The sequence below is a fragment of the Oncorhynchus nerka genome, linkage group LG23, assembly GCF_034236695.1.
Source record: "Oncorhynchus nerka isolate Pitt River linkage group LG23, Oner_Uvic_2.0, whole genome shotgun sequence".
In the NCBI taxonomy this organism is placed as follows: Eukaryota; Metazoa; Chordata; class Actinopteri; order Salmoniformes; family Salmonidae; genus Oncorhynchus; species Oncorhynchus nerka.
This window is the reverse complement of record NC_088418.1, coordinates 59,927,331-59,949,455: the sequence shown is the minus strand read 5'-3', so window position 1 is coordinate 59,949,455 and position 22,125 is coordinate 59,927,331. Positions and strand designations below refer to the sequence as shown.

The 22,125-nt window shown below is 37.4% G+C and overlaps 1 protein-coding gene across 1 annotated transcript in view; it reads left to right on the top strand.

Moving 5' to 3' along the window:
* Nucleotides 1-21,711, top strand: part of LOC115128033 (decorin-like) — a 69,643-nt gene extending 47,932 nt beyond the window's left edge. The window contains exons 4-8 of the mRNA XM_065008375.1: nucleotides 15,224-15,437; nucleotides 16,416-16,529; nucleotides 17,626-17,719; nucleotides 19,153-19,291; nucleotides 19,589-21,711. Coding sequence (XP_064864447.1) covers nucleotides 15,224-15,437; nucleotides 16,416-16,529; nucleotides 17,626-17,719; nucleotides 19,153-19,291; nucleotides 19,589-19,789 — 762 coding nt within the window. The 3' untranslated portion in view covers nucleotides 19,790-21,711. The remainder of the gene's footprint in view (nucleotides 1-15,223; nucleotides 15,438-16,415; nucleotides 16,530-17,625; nucleotides 17,720-19,152; nucleotides 19,292-19,588) is intronic.
* The last annotated feature ends 414 nt before the right edge of the window (nucleotides 21,712-22,125 follow it).

Genomic DNA, 22,125 nt, shown 5'->3' with positions numbered 1-22,125 from the left:
ATGTCCACTAAACACTCAACATGTCCACTAAAAACTCAATATGTCCACTAAAAACTCAATATGTCCACTAAAAACTCAACATGTCCACTAAAAACTCAATATGTCCACTAAACACTCAATTTGTCCACTAAAAACTCAATATGTCCACTAAACACTCAATATGTCCACTAAAAACTCAATACTGTATGTCCACTAAACACTCAATATGTCCACTAAACACTCAATATGTCCACTAAACACTCAATATGTCCACTAAACACTTAATGCTGTATGCCCACTAAACACTCAATATGTCCACAAACACTCAATGTCCACTAAACACTGAATATGTCCACTAAACACTCAATATGTCCACTAAACACGTAATATTGTATGCCCACTAAACACTCAATATCTCCACTAAACACTCAATATGTCCACTAAACATTCAATATGTCCACTAAACACTCAATATGTCCACTAAACACTCAAATATATCCACTAAACACTCAAAATGTCCACAAAACACTCAATATGTCCACTAAACACTCAAAATGTCCACTAAAAACTCAATATGTCCACTAAACACTCAATATGTCCACTAAACACTTAAAATATCCACTAAACACTCAACATGTCCACTAAACACATAATATGTCCACTAAACGCTCAATTTGTCCACTAAAAACTCAATATGTCCACTAAACACTCAATATGTCCACTAAAAACTCAATACTGTATGTCCACTAAACACTCAATATGTCCACTAAACACTCAATATGTCCACTAAACACTTAATACTGTATGCCCACTAAACACTCAATATGTCCACTAAACACTCAATATGTCCACTAAACACTTAATACTGTATGCCCACTAAACCCTCAATATGTCCACTAAACCCTCAATATGTCCACTAAACACTCAATATGTCCACTAAACACTCAATATGTCCACTAAACACTCAATATGTCCACTAAACACGTAATATTGTATGCCCACTAAACACTCAATATCTCCACTAAACACTCAATATGTCCACTAAACACTCAATATGTCCACTAAACACTTAATACTGTATGCCCACTAAACACTCAATATGTCCACTAAACACTCAATATCTCCACTAAACACGCAATATGTCCACTAAACACTCAATATTTCCACTAAACACTTAATGCTGTATGCCCACTAAACACTCAATATGTCCACTAAACACTTAATGCTGTATGCCCACTAAACACTCAATATGTCCACTAAACACTCAATATCTCCACTAAACACTCAATATGTCCACTAAACACTCAATATGTCCACTAAACACTTAATGCTGTATGCCCACTAAACACTCAATATGTCCACTAAACACTCAATATGTCCACTAAACACTTAAAATATCCACTAAACACTCAACATGTCCACTAAACACTTAATGCTGTATGCCCACTAAACGCTCAATTTGTCCACTAAAAACTCAATATGTCCACTAAACACTCAATATGTCCACTAAAAACTCAATACTGTATGTCCACTAAACACTCAATATGTCCACTAAACACTTAATACTGTATGCCCACTAAACACTCAATATGTCCACTAAACACTCAATATGTCCACTAAACACTTAATACTGTATGCCCACTAAACCCTCAATATGTCCACTAAACCCTCAATATGTCCACTAAACACTCAATATGTCCACTAAACACTCAATATGTCCACTAAACACTTAATGCTGTATGCCCACTAAACACTCAATATGTCCACAAACACTCAATGTCCACTAAACACTGAATATGTCCACTAAACACTCAATATGTCCACTAAACACTTAATATGGTATGCCCACTAAACACTCAATATGTCCCCTAAACACTCAATATGTCCACTAAACACTTAATACTGTATGCCCACTAAACACTCAATATGTCCACTAAACACTCACTATCTCCACTAAACACTCAATATGTCCACTAAACACTCAATATGTCCACTAAACACTTAATACTGTATGCCCACTAAACACTCAATATGTCCACTAAACACTCAATATCTCCACTAAACACGCAATATGTCCTCTAAACACTCAATATTTCCACTAAACACTTAATGCTGTATGCCCACTAAACACTCAATATGTCCACTAAACACTCAATATCTCCACTAAACACTCAATATGTCCACTAAACACTCAATATGTCCACTAAACACTCAATATATCCACTAAACACGCAATATGTCCACTAAACACTCAATATTTCCACTAAACACTTAATGCTGTATGCCCACTAAACACTCAATATGTCCACTAAACACTTAATGCTGTATGCCCACTAAACACTCAATATGTCCACTAAACACTCAAAATGTCCACTAAACACTCAAAATGTCCACTAAAAACTCAATATGTCCACTAAACACTCAATATGTCCACTAAACACTTAAAATATCCACTAAACACTCAACATGTCCACTAAACACATAATATGTCCACTAAACGCTCAATTTGTCCACTAAAAACTCAATATGTCCACTAAACACTCAATTTGTCCACTAAAAACTCAATACTGTATGTCCACTAAACACTCAATATGTCCACTAAACACTTAATACTGTATGCCCACTAAACACTCAATATGTCCACTAAACACTCAATATGTCCACTAAACACTTAATACTGTATGCCCACTAAACCCTCAATATGTCCACTAAACCCTCAATATGTCCACTAAACACTCAATATGTCCACTAAACACTCAATATGTCCACTAAACACTTAATGCTGTATGCCCACTAAACACTCAATATGTCCACAAACACTCAATGTCCACTAAACACTGAATATGTCCACTAATCACTCAATATGTCCACTAAACACTTAATACTGTATGCCCACTAAACACTCAATATGTCCCCTAAACACTCAATATCTCCACTAAACACTCAATATGTCCACTAAACACTCAATATGTCCACTAAACACTTAATACTGTATGCCCACTAAACACTCAATATGTCCACTAAACACTCACTATCTCCACTAAACACTCAATATGTCCACTAAACACTCAATATGTCCACTAAACACTTAATGCTGTATGCCCACTAAACACTCAATATGTCCACAAACACTCAATATGTCCACTAAACACTCAATATGTCCACTAAACACTTAATACTGTATGCCCACTAAACACTCAATATGTCCACTAAACACTCAATATCTCCACTAAACACTCAATATGTCCACTAAACACTCAATATGTCCACTAAACACTTAATGCTGTATGCCCACTAAACACTCAATATGTCCACTAAACACTTAATGCTGTATGCCCACTAAACACTCAATATGTCCACTAAACACTCAATATCTCCACTAAACACTCAATATGTCCACTAAACACTCAATATGTCCACTAAACACTTAATGCTGTATGCCCACTAAACACTCAATATGTCCACAAACACTCAATGTCCACTAAACACTCAATATGTCCACTAAACACTCAATATGTCCACTAAACACTTAATATTGTATGCCCACTAAACACTCAATATGTCCACTAAACACTCAATATCTCCACTAAACACTCAATGTCCACTAAACACTCAATATGTCCACTAAACACTTAATATTGTATGCCCACTAAACACTCAATATGTCCACTAAACACTCAATATGTCCACTAAACACTCAATATCTCCACTAAATACTCAATATGTCCACAAACACTCAATATGTCCACTAAACACTCAATATGTCCACTAAACACTCAATATGTCCACTAAACACTCAAATATATCCACTAAACACTCAAAATGTCCACAAAACACTCAACATGTCCACTAAAAACTCAATATGTCCACTAAAAACTCAATATGTCCACTAAACACTCAATATGTCCACTAAACACTCAAAATGTCCACTAAAAACTCAATATGTCCACTAAACACTCAATATGTCCACTAAACACTTAAAATATCCACTAAACACTCAACATGTCCACTAAACACATAATATGTCCACTAAACACTCAATTTGTCCACTAAAAACTCAATATGTCCACTAAACACTTAATGCTGTATGCCCACTAAACACTCAATATGTCCACAAACACTCAATGTCCACTAAACGCTCAATATGTCCACTAAACACTCAATATGTCCACTAAACACTTAAAATTGTATGCCCACTAAACACTCAATATGTCCACTAAACACTCAATATCTCCACTAAACACTCAATATGTCCACTAAACACTCAATATGTCCACTAAACACTTAATACTGTATGCCCACTAAACACTCAATATGTCCACTAAACACTCAATATGTCCACTAAACACTTAATACTGTATGCCCACTAAACCCTCAATATGTCCACTAAACCCTCAATATGTCCACTAAACACTCAATATGTCCACTAAACACTCAATATGTCCACTAAACACTTAATGCTGTATGCCCACTAAACACTCAATATGTCCACAAACACTCAATGTCCACTAAACACTGAATATGTCCACTAAACACTCAATATGTCCACTAAACACTTAATATTGTATGCCCACTAAACACTCAATATGTCCCCTAAACACTCAATATCTCCACTAAACACTCAATATGTCCACTAAACACTCAATATGTCCACTAAACACTTAATACTGTATGCCCACTAAACACTCAATATGTCCACTAAACACTCACTATCTCCACTAAACACTCAATATGTCCACTAAACACTCAATATGTCCACTAAACACTCAATATGTCCACTAAACACTAAACACTCAATATGTCCACTAAACACTCAATATGTCCACTAAACACTTAATGCTGTATGCCCACTAAACACTCAATATGTCCACTAAACACTTAATGCTGTATGCCCACTAAACACTCAATATGTCCACTAAACACTCAATATCTCCACTAAACACTCAATATGTCCACTAAACACTCAATATGTCCACTAAACACTTAATGCTGTATGCCCACTAAACACTCAATATGTCCACAAACACTCAATGTCCACTAAACACTCAATATGTCCACTAAACACTCAATATGTCCACTAAACACTTAATATTGTATGCCCACTAAACCCTCAATATGTCCACTAAACACTCAATATCTCCACTAAACACTCAATGTCCACTAAACACTCAATATGTCCAGTAAACACTCAATATGTCCACTAAACACTTAATATTGTATGCCCACTAAACACTCAATATGTCCACTAAACACTCAATATGTCCACTAAACACTCAATATCTCCACTAAACACTCAATATGTCCACAAACACTCAATATGTCCACTAAACACTCAATATGTCCACTAAACACTCAATATGTCCACTAAACACTCAAATATATCCACTAAACACTCAAAATGTCCACAAAACACTCAACATGTCCACTAAAAACTCAATATGTCCACTAAAAACTCAATATGTCCACTAAACACTCAATATGTCCACTAAACACTCAAAATGTCCACTAAAAACTCAATATGTCCACTAAACACTCAATATGTCCACTAAACACTTAAAATATCCACTAAACACTCAACATGTCCACTAAACACATAATATGTCCACTAAACACTCAATTTGTCCACTAAAAACTCAATATGTCCACTAAACACTTAATGCTGTATGCCCACTAAACACTCAATATGTCCACAAACACTCAATGTCCACTAAACGCTCAATATGTCCACTAAACACTCAATATGTCCACTAAACACTTAATATTGTATGCCCACTAAACACTCAATATGTCCACTAAACACTCAATATCTCCACTAAACACTCAATATGTCCACTAAACACTCAATATGTCCACTAAACACTTAATACTGTATGCCCACTAAACACTCAATATGTCCACTAAATACTCAATATCTCCACTAAACACGCAATATGTCCACTAAACACTCAATATGTCCACTAAACACTTAATGCTGTATGCCCACTAAACACTCAATATGTCCACTAAACACTTAATGCTGTATGTCCACTAAACACTCAATATGTCCACTAAACACTCAATATATCCACTAAACACTCAATATGTCCACTAAACACTCAATATGTCCACTAAACACTTAATGCTGTATGCCCACTAAACACTCAATATGTCCACAAACATTCAATATGTCCACTAAACACTCAATATGTCCACTAAACACTCAAATATATCCACTAAACACTCAAAATGTCCACAAAACACTCAACATGTCCACTAAAAACTCAATATGTCCACTAAAACTCAATATGTCCACTAAACACTCAAAATGTCCACTAAAAACTCAATATGTCCACTAAACACTCAATATGTCCACTAAACACTTAAAATATCCACTAAACACTCAACATGTCCACTAAACACATAATATGTCCACTAAACACTCAATTTGTCCACTAAAAACTCAATATGTCCACTAAACACTCAATATGTCCACTAAACACTTAATACTGTATGCCCACTAAACACTCAATATGTCCACTAAACACTCAATATGTCCACTAAACACTTAATAGTGTATGCCCACTAAACCCTCAATATGTCCACTAAACCCTCAATATGTCCACTAAACACTCAATATCTCCACTAAACACTCAATATGTCCACTAAACACTCAATATGTCCACTAAACACTTAATACTGTATGCCCACTAAACACTCAATATGTCCACTAAATACTCAATATCTCCACTAAACACGCAATATGTCCACTAAACACTCAATATGTCCACTAAACACTTAATACTGTATGCCCACTAAACACTCAATATGTCCACTAAATACTCAATTTGTCCACTAAAAACTCAATATGTCCACTAAACACTCAATATGTCCACTAAACACTTAATACTGTATGCCCACTAAACACTCAATATGTCCACTAAACACTCAATATGTCCACTAAACACTTAATAGTGTATGCCCACTAAACCCTCAATATGTCCACTAAACCCTCAATATGTCCACTAAACACTCAATATCTCCACTAAACACTCAATATGTCCACTAAACACTCAATATGTCCACTAAACACTTAATACTGTATGCCCACTAAACACTCAATATGTCCACTAAACACTTAATGCTGTATGCCCACTAAACACTCAATATGTCCACTAAACACTCAATATATCCACTAAACACTCAATATGTCCACTAAACACTCAATATGTCCACTAAACACTTAATGCTGTATGCCCACTAAACACTCAATATGTCCACAAACATTCAATATGTCCACTAAACACTCAATATGTCCACTAAACACTCAAATATATCCACTAAACACTCAAAATGTCCACAAAACACTCAACATGTCCACTAAAAACTCAATATGTCCACTAAAAACTCAATATGTCCACTAAACACTCAAAATGTCCACTAAAAACTCAATATGTCCACTAAACACTCAATATGTCCACTAAACACTTAAAATATCCACTAAACACTCAACATGTCCACTAAACACATAATATGTCCACTAAACACTCAATTTGTCCACTAAAAACTCAATATGTCCACTAAACACTCAATATGTCCACTAAACACTTAATACTGTATGCCCACTAAACACTCAATATGTCCACTAAACACTCAATATGTCCACTAAACACTTAATAGTGTATGCCCACTAAACCCTCAATATGTCCACTAAACCCTCAATATGTCCACTAAACACTCAATATGTCCACTAAACACTCAATATGTCCACTAAACACTTAATATTGTATGCCCACTAAACACTCAATATGTCCACTAAACACTCAATATCTCCACTAAACACTCAATATGTCCACTAAACACTCAATATGTCCACTAAACACTTAATACTGTATGCCCACTAAACACTCAATATGTCCACTAAATACTCAATATCTCCACTAAACACGCAATATGTCCACTAAACACTCAATATGTCCACTAAACACTTAATGCTGTATGCCCACTAAACACTCAATATGTCCACTAAACACTTAATGCTGTATGCCCACTAAACACTCAATATGTCCACTAAACACTCAATATATCCACTAAACACTCAATATGTCCACTAAACACTCAATATGTCCACTAAACACTTAATGCTGTATGCCCACTAAACACTCAATATGTCCACAAACATTCAATATGTCCACTAAACACTCAATATGTCCACTAAACACTCAAATATATCCACTAAACACTCAAAATGTCCACAAAACACTCAACATGTCCACTAAAAACTCAATATGTCCACTAAAAACTCAATATGTCCACTAAACACTCAAAATGTCCACTAAAAACTCAATATGTCCACTAAACACTCAATATGTCCACTAAACACTTAAAATATCCACTAAACACTCAACATGTCCACTAAACACATAATATGTCCACTAAACACTCAATTTGTCCACTAAAAACTCAATATGTCCACTAAACACTCAATATGTCCACTAAACACTTAATACTGTATGCCCACTAAACACTCAATATGTCCACTAAACACTCAATATGTCCACTAAACACTTAATAGTGTATGCCCACTAAACCCTCAATATGTCCACTAAACCCTCAATATGTCCACTAAACACTCAATATGTCCACTAAACACTCAATATGTCCACTAAACACTTAATGCTGTATGCCCACTAAACACTCAATATGTCCACAAACACTCAATGTCCACTAAACACTGAATATGTCCACTAAACACTCAAAATGTCCACAAAACACTCAACATGTCCACTAAAAACTCAATATGTCCACTAAAAACTCAATATGTCCACGAAACACTCAAAATGTCCACTAAAAACTCAATATGTCCACTAAACACTCAATATGTCCACTAAACACTTAAAATATCCACTAAACACTCAACATGTCCACTAAACACATAATATGTCCACTAAACACTCAATTTGTCCACTAAAAACTCAATATGTCCACTAAACACTCAATATGTCCACTAAAAACTCAATACTGTATGTCCACTAAACACTCAATATGTTCACTAAACACTCAATATGTCCACTAAACACTTAATACTGTATGCCCACTAAACACTCAATATGTCCACTAAACACTCAATATGTCCACTAAACACTTAATACTGTATGCCCACTAAACCCTCAATATGTCCACTAAACCCTCAATATGTCCACTAAACACTCAATATGTCCACTAAACACTCAATATGTCCACTAAACACTTAATGCTGTATGCCCACTAAACACTCAATATGTCCACAAACACTCAATGTCCACTAAACACTGAATATGTCCACTAAACACTCAATATGTTCACTAAACACTCAATATGTCCACTAAACACTTAATGCTGTATGCCCACTAAACACTCAATATGTCCACAAACACTCAATGTCCACTAAACACTGAATATGTCCACTAAACACTCAATATGTCCACTAAACACTGAATATGTCCACTAAACACTCAATATGTCCACTAAACCCTCAATATGTCCACTAAACACTCAATATGTCCACTAAACACTTAATATTGTATGCCCACTAAACACTCAATATGTCCACTAAACACTCAATATCTCCACTAAACACTCAATATGTCCACTAAACACTCAATATGTCCACTAAACACTTAATACTGTATGCCCACTAAACACTCAATATGTCCACTAAACACTCAATATCTCCACTAAACACTCAATATGTCCACTAAACACTCAATATGTCCACTAAACACTTAATGCTGTATGTCCACTAAAAACTCAATATGTCCACTAAAAACTCAATATTTACACTAAACACTCAATATGTCCACTAAACACTCAATATGTCCACTAAACACTCAATATGTCCATTAAACACTCAACATGTCCACTAAAAACTCAATATGTCCACTAAAAACTCAATATGTCCAATAAACACTCAATATGTCCACTAAACACTTAAAATATCCACTAAAAACTCAATATGTCCACTAAACACTCAAATATATCCACTAAACACTCAAAATGTCCACAAAACACTCAACATGTCCACTAAAAACTCAATATGTCCACTAAACACTCAATTTGTCCTCTAAAAACTCAATATGTCCACTAAACACTCAATATGTCCACTAAAAACTCAATACTGTATGTCCACTAAACACTCAATATGTCCACTAAACACTCAATATGTCCACTAAACACTAAATATGTCCACTAAACACTTAATACTGTATATCCACTAAACACTCAATATGTTCACTAAACACTCAATATGTCCACTAAACACTTAATGCTGTATGCCCACTAAACACTCAATATGTCCACAAACACTCAATGTCCACTAAACACTGAATATGTCCACTAAACACTCAATATGTCCACTAAACACTCAATATGTCCACTAAACACTCAATATGTCCACTAAACACTTAATGCTGTATGCCCACTAAACACTCAATATGTCCACAAACACTCAATGTCCACTAAACACTGAATATGTCCACTAAACACTTAATATTGTATGCCCACTAAACACTCAATATGTCCACTAAACACTCAATATCTCCACTAAACACTCAATATGTCCACTAAACACTCAATATGTCCACTAAACACTTAATACTGTATGCCCACTAAACACTCAATATGTCCACTAAACACTCAATATCTCCACTAAACACGCAATATGTCCAATAAACACTCAATATTTCCACTAAACACTTAATGCTGTATGCCCACTAAACACTCAATATGTCCACTAAACACTTAATGCTGTATGCCCACTAAACACTCAATATGTCCACTAAACACTCAATATGTCCACTAAACACTTAATGCTGTATGCCCACTAAACACTCAATATGTCCACTAAACACTCAATATGTCCACTAAACACTTAAAATATCCACTAAACACTCAACATGTCCACTAAACACTCAACATGTCCACTAAAAACTCAATATGTCCACTAAAAACTCAATATGTCCACTAAAAACTCAATATGTCCACTAAACACTCAATATGTCCACTAAACACTCAATATGTCCCCTAAACACTTAAAATATCCACTAAAAACTCAATATGTCCACTAAACACTCAAATATATCCACTAAACACTCAAAATGTCCACAAAACACTCAACATGTCCACTAAAAACTCAATATGTCCACTAAACACTCAATTTGTCCACTAAAAACTCAATATGTCCACTAAACACTCAATATGTCCACTAAAAACTCAATACTGTATGTCCACTAAACACTCAATATGTCCACTAAACACTCAATATGTCCACTAAACACTAAATATGTCCACTAAACACTTAATACTGTATATCCACTAAACACTCAATATGCCCACTAAACCCTCAATATGTCCACTAAACCCTCAATATGTCCACTAAACACTCAATATGTCCACTAAACACTTAATATTGTATGCCCACTAAACACTCAATATGTCCACTAAACACTCAATATGTCCACTAAACACTTAATACTGTATGCCCCCTAAACACTCAATATGTCCACTAAACACTCAATATCTCCACTAAACACTCAATATGTCCACTAAACACTCAATATGTCCACTAAACACTTAATACTGTATGCCCACTAAACATTCAATATGTCCACTAAACACTCAATATCTCCACTAAACACGCAATATGTCCACTAAACACTCAATATTTCCACTAAACACTTAATGCTGTATGCCCACTAAACACTCAATATGTCCACTAAACACTTAATGCTGTATGCCCACTAAACACTCAATATGTCCACTAAACACTCAATATCTCCACTAAACACTCAATATGTCCACTAAACACTCAATATGTCCACTAAACACTTAATGCTGTATGCCCACTGAACACTCAATATGTCCACAAACACTCAATATGTCCACTAAACACTCAATATGTCCACTAAACACTCAAATATATCCACTAAACACTCAAAATGTCCACAAAACACTCAACATGTCCACTAAAAACTCAATATGTCCACTAAAAACTCAATATTTACACTAAACACTCAATATGTCCACTAAACACTCAATATGTCCACTAAACACTCAATATGTCCACTAAACACTTAAAATATCCACTAAAAACTCAATATGTCCACTAAACACTCAAATATATCCACTAAACACTCAGAATGTCCACAAAACACTCAACATGTCCACTAAAAACTCAATATGTCCACTAAACACTCAATTTGTCCACTAAAAACTCAATATGTCCACTAAACACTCAATATGTCCACTAAAAACTCAATACTGTATGTCCACTAAACACTCAATATGTCCACTAAACACTCAATATGTCCACTAAACACTAAATATGTCCACTAAACACTTAATACTGTATATCCAATAAACACTCAATATGTTCACTAAACACTTAATACTGTATATCCACAAAATACTCAATATGTCCACGAAATACTCAATATGTCCACTAAACACTTAATATGTCCACTAAACACTTAATATGTCCACTAGACACTCAATATGTCCACTAAACACTTAATACTGTATATCCACTAAATACTCAATATGTCCACTAAACACTTAATACTGTATATCCATTAAATACTCAACATGTCCTCTAAACACTTAATATGTCCACTAAACACTCAATATTTCCACTAAACACTCAATATGTACACTAAATACTCAATATGTCCACTAAACACTTAATATGTCCACTAAACACTTAATATGTCCACTAAACACTTGATATTTCCACTAAACACTCAATATGTACACTAAATACTCAATATGTCCACTAAACACTCAATATGTCTACTAAACACTTAATGTGTGTGTGTGTGTGCGTGTGTGTGTGTGCGTGTGTATGTGTGCGTGTGTGTGTGTGTGTGTGTGTGTGTGTGTGTGTGTGTGTGTGTGTGTGTGTGTGTGTGTGTGTGTGTGTGTGTGTGTGTATACTCTTTTTTGGAATGCTGATTTCCTGATCACATTCCAAACCACTAACATGTTTAACTAACATGTTTAACTCGGATCAAAGATCCTAAAAATAGTCTACCAAAGGAAACAGCACTGTAAACATTTGTTTTAACCACAGGAATCCAGGTACCAATGTGCCATGGAAACTATTCTCCTCTGGGCCATCGCGTGACCTCTCTACACGTGTATAGCTTTCTGACCTGTAATAAATAGCCTACCTCTGTGAAACGGCCCACACTATTTCCACCCCTGTACATTAGTTGTTCTCTCCAGGGGGAATTTGCTGTATTCTCCATTCTTCCACCCCCGTCTGCAGCCTTGAGTAAGGAACGGTCCACTAGAGACACAGCAATTTCTCTTGCGAAATTTCTCAGAAATTGCCTCCAATCACAACAACCCTGGCGCCTGTGCTCTTTCAGACTAGGTCCAAGGGTGTGTTGGGATTACTGAACAGACGTTAAAAAACAATCTCACATTTCAGTTACCTTGGATACGTTCAATTGAGTCAGTCCATACTTGGGAAATGTAATCAAACAGTCTGCAATAGGTCTAGAACATCGTATTTTGTTGATGTCAAGTGTTTAAGATGCTCGTCGACTAGTACAAAATAGCCTAAAATAGTCCAGTCTGTTTGTGAAGCAATTTTTGCAACCTCACTATGATATAATGAAAAGTCTGCCTTCAATTACTTCATTTTACACACATAAACAATGATCAAATACACCCACGGGAAGTTGTAGCCACATTAAAGTAGCCAGTCACGAAACAAATTTCAGAGTAACACATTGCTAATGTGATATATTGCATTATAATGTAGCGAGCTATCTCAAATAGAAAAAGCTATCTCAAATAGAAAAAGCTATCTCAAATAGAAAAAATAGAAAAAGCTATCTCAAATAGAAAAAGCAATCTCAAATAGAAAAAGCTATCTCAAATAGAAAAAGCAATCTCAAAAGCAATCTCAAATAGAAAAAGCAATCTCAAAAGCAATCTCAAATCGAAAAAGCTATCTCAAAAGCAATCTCAAATAGAAAAAGCAATCTCAAAAGCAATCTCAAATAGAAAAAGCTATCTCAAAAGCAATCTCAAATAGAAAAAGCTATCTCAAATAGAAAAAGCAATCTCAAAAGCTATCTCAAATAGAAAAAGCTATCTCAAATAGAAAAAGCTATCTCAAATAGAAAAAGCTATCTCAAATAGAAAAAGCAATCTCAAATAGAAAAAGCTATCTCAAATAGAAAAAGCAATCTCAAATAGAAAAAGCTATCTCAAATAGAAAAAGCAATCTCAAATAGAAAAAGCAATCTCAAATAGAAAAAGCTATCTCAAATAGAAAAAATAGAAAAAGCTATCTCAAATAGAAAAAGCAATCTCAAATAGAAAAAGCTATCTCAAATAGAAAAAGCAATCTCAAAAGCAATCTCAAATAGAAAAAGCAATCTCAAAAGCAATCTCAAATCGAAAAAGCTATCTCAAAAGCAATCTCAAATAGAAAAAGCAATCTCAAAAGCAATCTCAAATAGAAAAAGCTATCTCAAAAGCAATCTCAAATAGAAAAAGCTATCTCAAATAGAAAAAGCAATCTCAAAAGCAATCTCAAATAGAAAAAGCTATCTCAAAAGCAATCTCAAATAGAAAAAGCTATCTCAAATAGAAAAAGCTATCTCAAATAGAAAAAGCAATCTCAAATAGAAAAAGCAATCTCAAATAGAAAAAGCAATCTCAAAAGCAATCTCAAATAGAAAAAGCAATCTCAAATAGAAAAAGCAATCTCAAAAGCAATCTCAAATAGAAAAAGCAATCTCAAATAGAAAAAGCAATCTCAAAAGCAATCTCAAATAGAAAAAGCAATCTCAAATAGAAAAAGCTATCTCAAATAGAAAAAGCTATCTCAAATAGAAAAAGCAATCTCAAATAGAAAAAGCAATCTCAAAAGCAATCTCAAATAGAAAAAGCAATCTCAAATAGAAAAAGCAATCTCAAAAGCAATCTCAAATAGAAAAAGCAATCTCAAAAGCAATCTTAAATAGAAAAAGCAATCTCAAATAGAAAAAGCAATCTCAAAAGCAATCTCAAATAGAAAAAGCTATCTCAAAAGCAATCTCAAATAGAAAAAGCAGTTGCCCAATTGTACATTAGCATAAATATCAACATAGTAATTAGCATTACCACAAACATACTAATTAAAATTAGCATAAACATATAAATTATAATTAGCAAAACATACACATTAGCGTTAGCTTAAATATAACAGGGATCGTTCTCTCTCCAATCTCCCCAGACCCTGATCCTGGTGAACAACCAGATCACCACAATCCACCCCAAGGCCTTCCTTCCCCTGGGCAAGCTGCAGCGCCTCTACCTCTCCAAGAACCACCTCAAGGAAATGCCCGCCAACATGCCCAAGAGCCTGCAGGAGCTTCGCATCCACGAGAACGAGATCACTAAGATCAAGAAGGCCTCCTTCGAGGGCATGGCCCAGGTCATCGTCATGGGTATGAACCAGACCTGGGTTCAAATACTATTAGAAATCTTTCAGATATTTTGTGCCCTTGCTTTGCACCATGGGTGCATGGTAAACTCAACCCATCCCTTGTTCTGTACTCAAATTCCAAACGATAGAACTAGTCTAATCCTTTACACACATATACCGTACACACAGTCACTTGAACATGTTTCCTTAATTGACTGTATAGTAGCAATATGACAGGAGCAAGTTAACAAGTTTTCAGCTAAAAAGTACACTAAAACATTACAGTCAGAGACTGATGATCAAAGTGTTGTGTAACCATGAATTACAACGTGTCAGTGTTTAGAGAGTGCCAGCATTCGCCTACAGAGAGGAAGGGTTGGTTCATTGCTTGCAGAGTGGAGAGTGGAATTTGAGGGTGCCAGCAGCAGAGAGAGTGACAGAGTGTGTGCGTGTGTGTGTGTGTGTGTGTGTGTGCGTGTGTGTGTGTGTGTGTGTGTGTGTGCGTGCGTGTGTGTGTGTGTGTGTGCACATGTATACATTTATTTATAATGTCTCTATTCTGGTGTGTGTTACATTCCCTCTCAGAATGTAAAGTGTCTCATTACAGCATAGCTGAAGGACAGGAGCGGTATGCCCTAAAACACACTGATCCTCAGATTATATCCCCAGTGTGACAAATCGGCCAATCCAGCGAGGCTAAAGGATGAGGGAGACAGGGCTTATGGACAATAGCCCACGCTGGCCGCAAACCATGTTTATACATGAGTCAGGTTGAGATTCCCGTAACACACCAGGACTGGAATGTGGTTAATGGGCCTTTTTTTTCTCTGTTTTCTTTTCTGTCTCCTCCCCTGATTGTCTACCTCTATTTATCTTCCTCTCTGTCTATCTCTCTCTCGCCCTCTCTTTATTTCTGCTCCCTCTGTCTCTTAATACTCCATCTCCCTTAATTATCTCTCTGTCTCTCTGTCTGTCTCTCTCTCCCTCCTTCTCTTTCCAGAGCTCGGCTCCAACCCCCTGAAGAGTGCAGGGGTTGAGGCTGGGGCATTCGGGGCCCTGAAGAAGGTCTCATACATCCGCATTGCAGACACCAACCTGACAGAGATCCCCAAAGGTACTGCCCTCTCTGGTCACCCCATCACAAATCATCCTTCCTTCCAGTCCCTTGAAGGGATCATAGGAAATCTAACACAAGGCTAGGTATGAGATCCATTACATAGCTTTCACCTATCCAGCCATGTCAGATCATTTCACTGTGAGGATCCAACTAAAGAATATGGAAAATAACATGTCATTTCAATAAAGGATGGCTGTAAGGATTTTGACCACACTACAACAACAAAAGATGTATTCAACATACTGTATAATTCTAAGGCAACCAGCTGCAATGGGATTGTGAAAATGTTTGTTGAGCAAACTCGCAACAATAGTTGGTGTGTGAACATTTTGTTGAGCAAACTCACAACAATAGTTGGTGTGTGAACATTTTGTTGAGCAAACTCACTACAATAGTTGGTGTGTGAACATTTTGTTGAGCAAACTCACAATTGCAACTTAATGCCTTTCAATTGTACGTTGAATCAACATAAGATTATTTTTTACAGTGCAGGGCCTGAATCTCTATGTTCAACCAGGACTGGTTTGAATACACAGCTCAATAGCTCCAGCTAAAACAAAGGAATTCAAGTTAACAGCGAGAATCTCTTACTCAATCGACCACAGCCAAAATCATCAATCATCTTGCACTGCAAGAATGCACATTTGGATTCATAGGCTCCACTGAACAATGGTTACAGTGTGGATCCTAGACAGGAAAACTAAAACAGCATATTAATTCAAAGGCGTGTAAGATGAATGTTATCTGGTCTATTGTGGGAATCTGGCAACCAGTTCAGATCGAATAGTACTCAGAGAGAGATCCTCTAATCTAATGCTTTAATAGGAATAGAAGGGATGAAGGATAGGCCTCTGGGTGTTAGAGGCTGCATCTGAGTTTGCATCCTATCCCCTATAGTGCACTATTACCTAGTCAAAAGTAGTGCACTAGGGATTAAGGTGCCATTTCAGATGCATTAGACTTAGTATGGATTCAGAGTCTTACTGGCATACTGCACGTAGACTTTAACCACTTACCTTCCCCTCACCATAACTGCTGTGGTTTCCCCGGTTGTTTGTCCTCTCGTCACTGTCTCTCTCCTGTGGGTTGCCAGGTCTGCCCTCCTCCCTCTCCGAGCTCCACCTGGACAGCAACAAGATCACCAAGGTGCAGGCGGACAACCTGAAGGGCCTCAAGAACCTGGCTAAGTAAAGATGTTTCTACTCAATGTTTCAAAAACGTTTTTTTTTTTAAACTGTTGATAAATGCTCTTGACGAGGACAAAGCATGCTTACAGTATTCTTCTTCACTGTATTGGATGAGTGGGTCAACACTTCATAAGTAGTCCTGTAGTGGGATATTGGGTCATCTCTAGACAACAGTGCCCCGCACACACACACACACACACACACACACACACACACACACACACACACCCTGGTATGTATTTCAAACCTCAGCAACAATCCTGGGTAGTCACCAATTCAGTCATATAAGGAGTATTTGAATTGATGCGGTGCTTCTTGGCATTAATGCCACTAGTGTTTTTTGTACCACATCGTCTCAATCACTGGGGAGGTTAGACTGAGGCAGCATGTCCAAAACTCCCTGTCCGCCCTGTACTCTGCTGCTAGTACTGTCTCTCTCTCTCTGTGTGTCTCTCTGTGTCTTTCTCTGTGTCCTCTGTTTCTCTGTGTCTCTGTCTCTCTCTCTCTCTCCCTCTCTCTCTGTCTCTCTGTCTCTCTCTCTCGGTGTCTCTCTCTGTCTCTCTATCTCACTCTCTCTCTCTCTCTCTCTCTCTCTCTCTCTCTCTCTCTCTCTTCCTTCGTCATCACTCAGTTGTCCACTCTGCTCAACGCTGAGTGCGTTCTGCAATTGGAGTCCACTGCTGTATTTGTGGAAAGACGCCAGGGCTTGAGAAAGAGGTATACATCAGTACCAGATCTAAACCAACCAGACAGACTCACTCAGACAACCCAACCTCTGGTTCTCTGTCACTCCTTGTGGCTGTGCCTGTCAGAGCTCTCTCACTCTGTCACTCTCTCTCTGTCTCTCATTCTCTGGCTCTCATTGAGACATTGGGAGTGTTGATTTATCATTATGTGTTTGAGAGTTTTGACAAAATGCATATGAAAGCAATGTTTCTGAAAATCAACAGCTTGGTTTATAAGATCACCACTTGGAGGACAGGAAAAGACTCATGCCAAAGTAGGTAGACTAAACAACAGAAATATCCTTTCATGCAGTACAAGGCAGTTTATTTTGGAAGAGCTACAGGATTCACTGAAAATATTATTTTCTGGATCGGCAACACGTTCGCTAGCGAGTATTTCATTTTGTCTACGAAGTTGATCCCTTGGCAAAAGTAAAACCTCTTTCTCATTTGCTAGTCTACATTCTGCCCATGGTTTTCATTGGCAGAAAACCAGTTTGTGTCTTTCCCATTGGATGTTTTCTTTCTCTCATTTGTTTTTATACATTCTGTATGTTGGGACTTGTAGGGACAGCTCAGGGCTTCATGCCCTCTTTTATCTCTCTTCTTCTGTACCTCTGTCTCATTGGCTCTTTTACACACCATGTCTCTTTCCCATTGGCTCTGACACATTCTGTGTCTCTCCCCATTGGCTGGTTTATCTCCTAGGCTGGGTCTAAGCTACAATGAGATCAGCCAGGTGGAGAACGGTTCTCTGGCCATGGTTCCTCACCTCAGAGAGCTTCACCTGGACAACAATGCCCTGACCACCGTGCCTGCAGGCCTGCCTGACCACAAGTACATCCAGGTGGGTTCCACCGGACACACACGGTGTCCCGCCACACCTGGGAGAATGGGTAGAGGCTTCACGTCCATGAATGTTCTACCTCACACAGGGTTTTCTCAGGAGGGTGTAACCATTACAGATCAATCTCATGATGATGATGATGAAATAAATATTAATAAGTTGATTAACACAGAAATGATTTTCTGCCATTCAACAAAAGGAATTGTGTTAGCTTCATACATGACCTTTTTATATATGCAATGTTCATTTCCAGACATCCCTCCCTCTAACCACTCATTGTGGTTGATATGTTCCTAGGTGATCTACCTCCACAGCAACAAGATAGGGGTGGTGGGCACCCAGGACTTCTGCCCACCGGGCTACAATACCAAGAAGGCCATGTACTCTGGCATCAGCCTGTTCTCCAACCCCGTCCCTTACTGGGAGGTGCAGCCCATCACCTTCCGTTGTGTGTTCGACCGCTCCGCCATCCAGCTGGGCAACTACAGGAAGAAGTAGAGAAAAAGTAGACCACCCCCAGAGAGAGGGAGAGTGTGTGTGTGTGTGTGTGTGTGTGTGTGTGTGTGTGTGTGTGTGTGTGTGTGTGTGTGTGTGTGTGTGTGTGTGTGTGTGTGTGTGAACCGCAGCCCCCCATCTACCCCACAACACTGATCGGCACCTTTATCCCCATTTTAAAACCATAACGAACATCCAATACAGTTTTAACAGTTACAGTACTTCATGTTTTCATGAGCAAAGACACAACAGTTACAAAACTCAGTACCAAACCTTCCATAGATGGCTTAGTAATAACTCAAACCAGCTCTGTGTGCAAACAGTTGATTTATAATAGTCCATGTGTCATTTGTACATTTCATATTCTACAACAGTAATCACTGGCATTATCCTGTAACAGGTCTTCCATACACAATAAACCGTCAACTCATGAAATACTGTAACACTACCTCATGGTAGTTATCTGTCAAAAAGCTCAACTTAAAGGGGATGTCACCCACTTTTCAACCTCATTTTCATTATCTCCATTACAATACCATTGTCCCTATATGTGAAAACGTCCCATTTCTATGTTTTGTAGAAAACAAATATCAAGTTAAAAAGATATACCAAATGACATCATCAAGAAAATACCATCCCTCTGGCTAGAAACTCTTTGCAGGTTTGGAAAATCACTGTTTTAAAAAAAGTGTTTACTCCTACCCTGTGATGTCACAGAGGAGCATTTTTTTAGGACCTTTCTTCTTATCTTTTTACCCACAGATCATAGACTAAACAACGTGTTCGTTTTCACACATGTAGACACTGATATGGTGCTGGAGATAATGAATATGAGGTTGAAAAGTGGAGGAACTGCCCTTTAACAGAAGTCTGTGCAATGGTTTCGAAGTGTGTGCCCTCAGATTGCATGACTGAAATGTTATTTTGTGTGTGAAAGAAACATTATGAAAGACAACTAAATATTTTCAACAACAACAAAAAATATCTATGACCACTTTGACAATATGTACACGATTAACCCTTTAATACCTCACACATGTCAGCTGGTTGAGATTGGCTGAAAAATCTGAATTTGACCGGTGTGGACATGTTGTGTGCAACAAGCCTTTACGTGCATAAGTCTGTGACAATTACAGAAGGTGAGCTGACCTGCAGAGCGGGCTGCTAAGGGTTAACTCCTGTCTTAATATCATTAACACCAGCTAGGATACTAGAATGTACTAGAGTATATTACCTGTGTAGTAGCTAGCGTTCAAAGTGTACCTTCACAATATGTCGTACTATTTGAAAGATGTCAGATTTTCTTTCTGTCACATTGTAGTCGATTGCCATGTCTCCTGCTTGCTTCACTGTTGATGTCAAGTTTTGTTGTTTTTACGAAATGTTCCGACAGTTTAAAGATTTCAGATTTTCCGTAAAGCATTTATTTCTTCTTCTACACATTCCATTCCCCCATCTGTCATGTAACATCAGCTCATACAACCAAGATGAAAATAGCTCTTAAAGATGTAGAATAAACAATATATACGTTCCGAAACAGAAGCCATGCCCAAAGATCTATACGCATGCTTTTCTTCTTTTGACTTGAAGCAAGGTTGTGCTTTCTGGAATGCCATGTTAATGCCTGTTTTGTTTCTCTTCTTTTCTTCTTTGCCTTTCTTTTTTTCTTTTTTTTAAGTCTGAAGAGAATTGGAGGCTTGCAGGCGGACTGTCATGCCTTCAGTGCCCATGTTAGTGTGAATGTTTGTATGTATAGACGCTGTATATAAATGCTGTATAAGAAAAACTCTCATTGCTTAAAAGCACAAGCACTTACAGTAGTTCAGACTTAATATATCAACAATAAAGATGTTCCTCTCTTTTTTTCTGAGCAGGGGCTCCGCCTAAGGCTTCCTGAACCAAATAAAAATACCAATTAAAAAGCAGCATTTTTCTGGAGGTGTCGCCATCAGAGGTCATAACCCTTGGTTGTGTGTGTCATTGTCATAGAGTTGGAAAGAGGGCCCACCTCCTATCTTTTACATTATTGCTTCTGTGATAGCATAGGTTTTGTGGCAAGTGTGCCCTCTAACCAACTCTATGGTCGGTGTGTGGAGGGCGCTACTTGCCCACGCTATGGTCGGTGTGTGGAGGGCGCTACTTGCCCACTCTATGGTCGGTGTGTGGAGGGCGCTACTTGCCCACTCTATGGTCGGTGTGTGGAGGGCGCTACTTGCCCACTCTATGGTCGGTGTGTGGAGGGCGCTACTTGCCAACTCTATGGTCGGTGTGTGGAGGGCGCTACTTGCCCTCTCGCTAGCTGTAATATCTATGGAACAGTCAAACGAGTGTAGACTTCA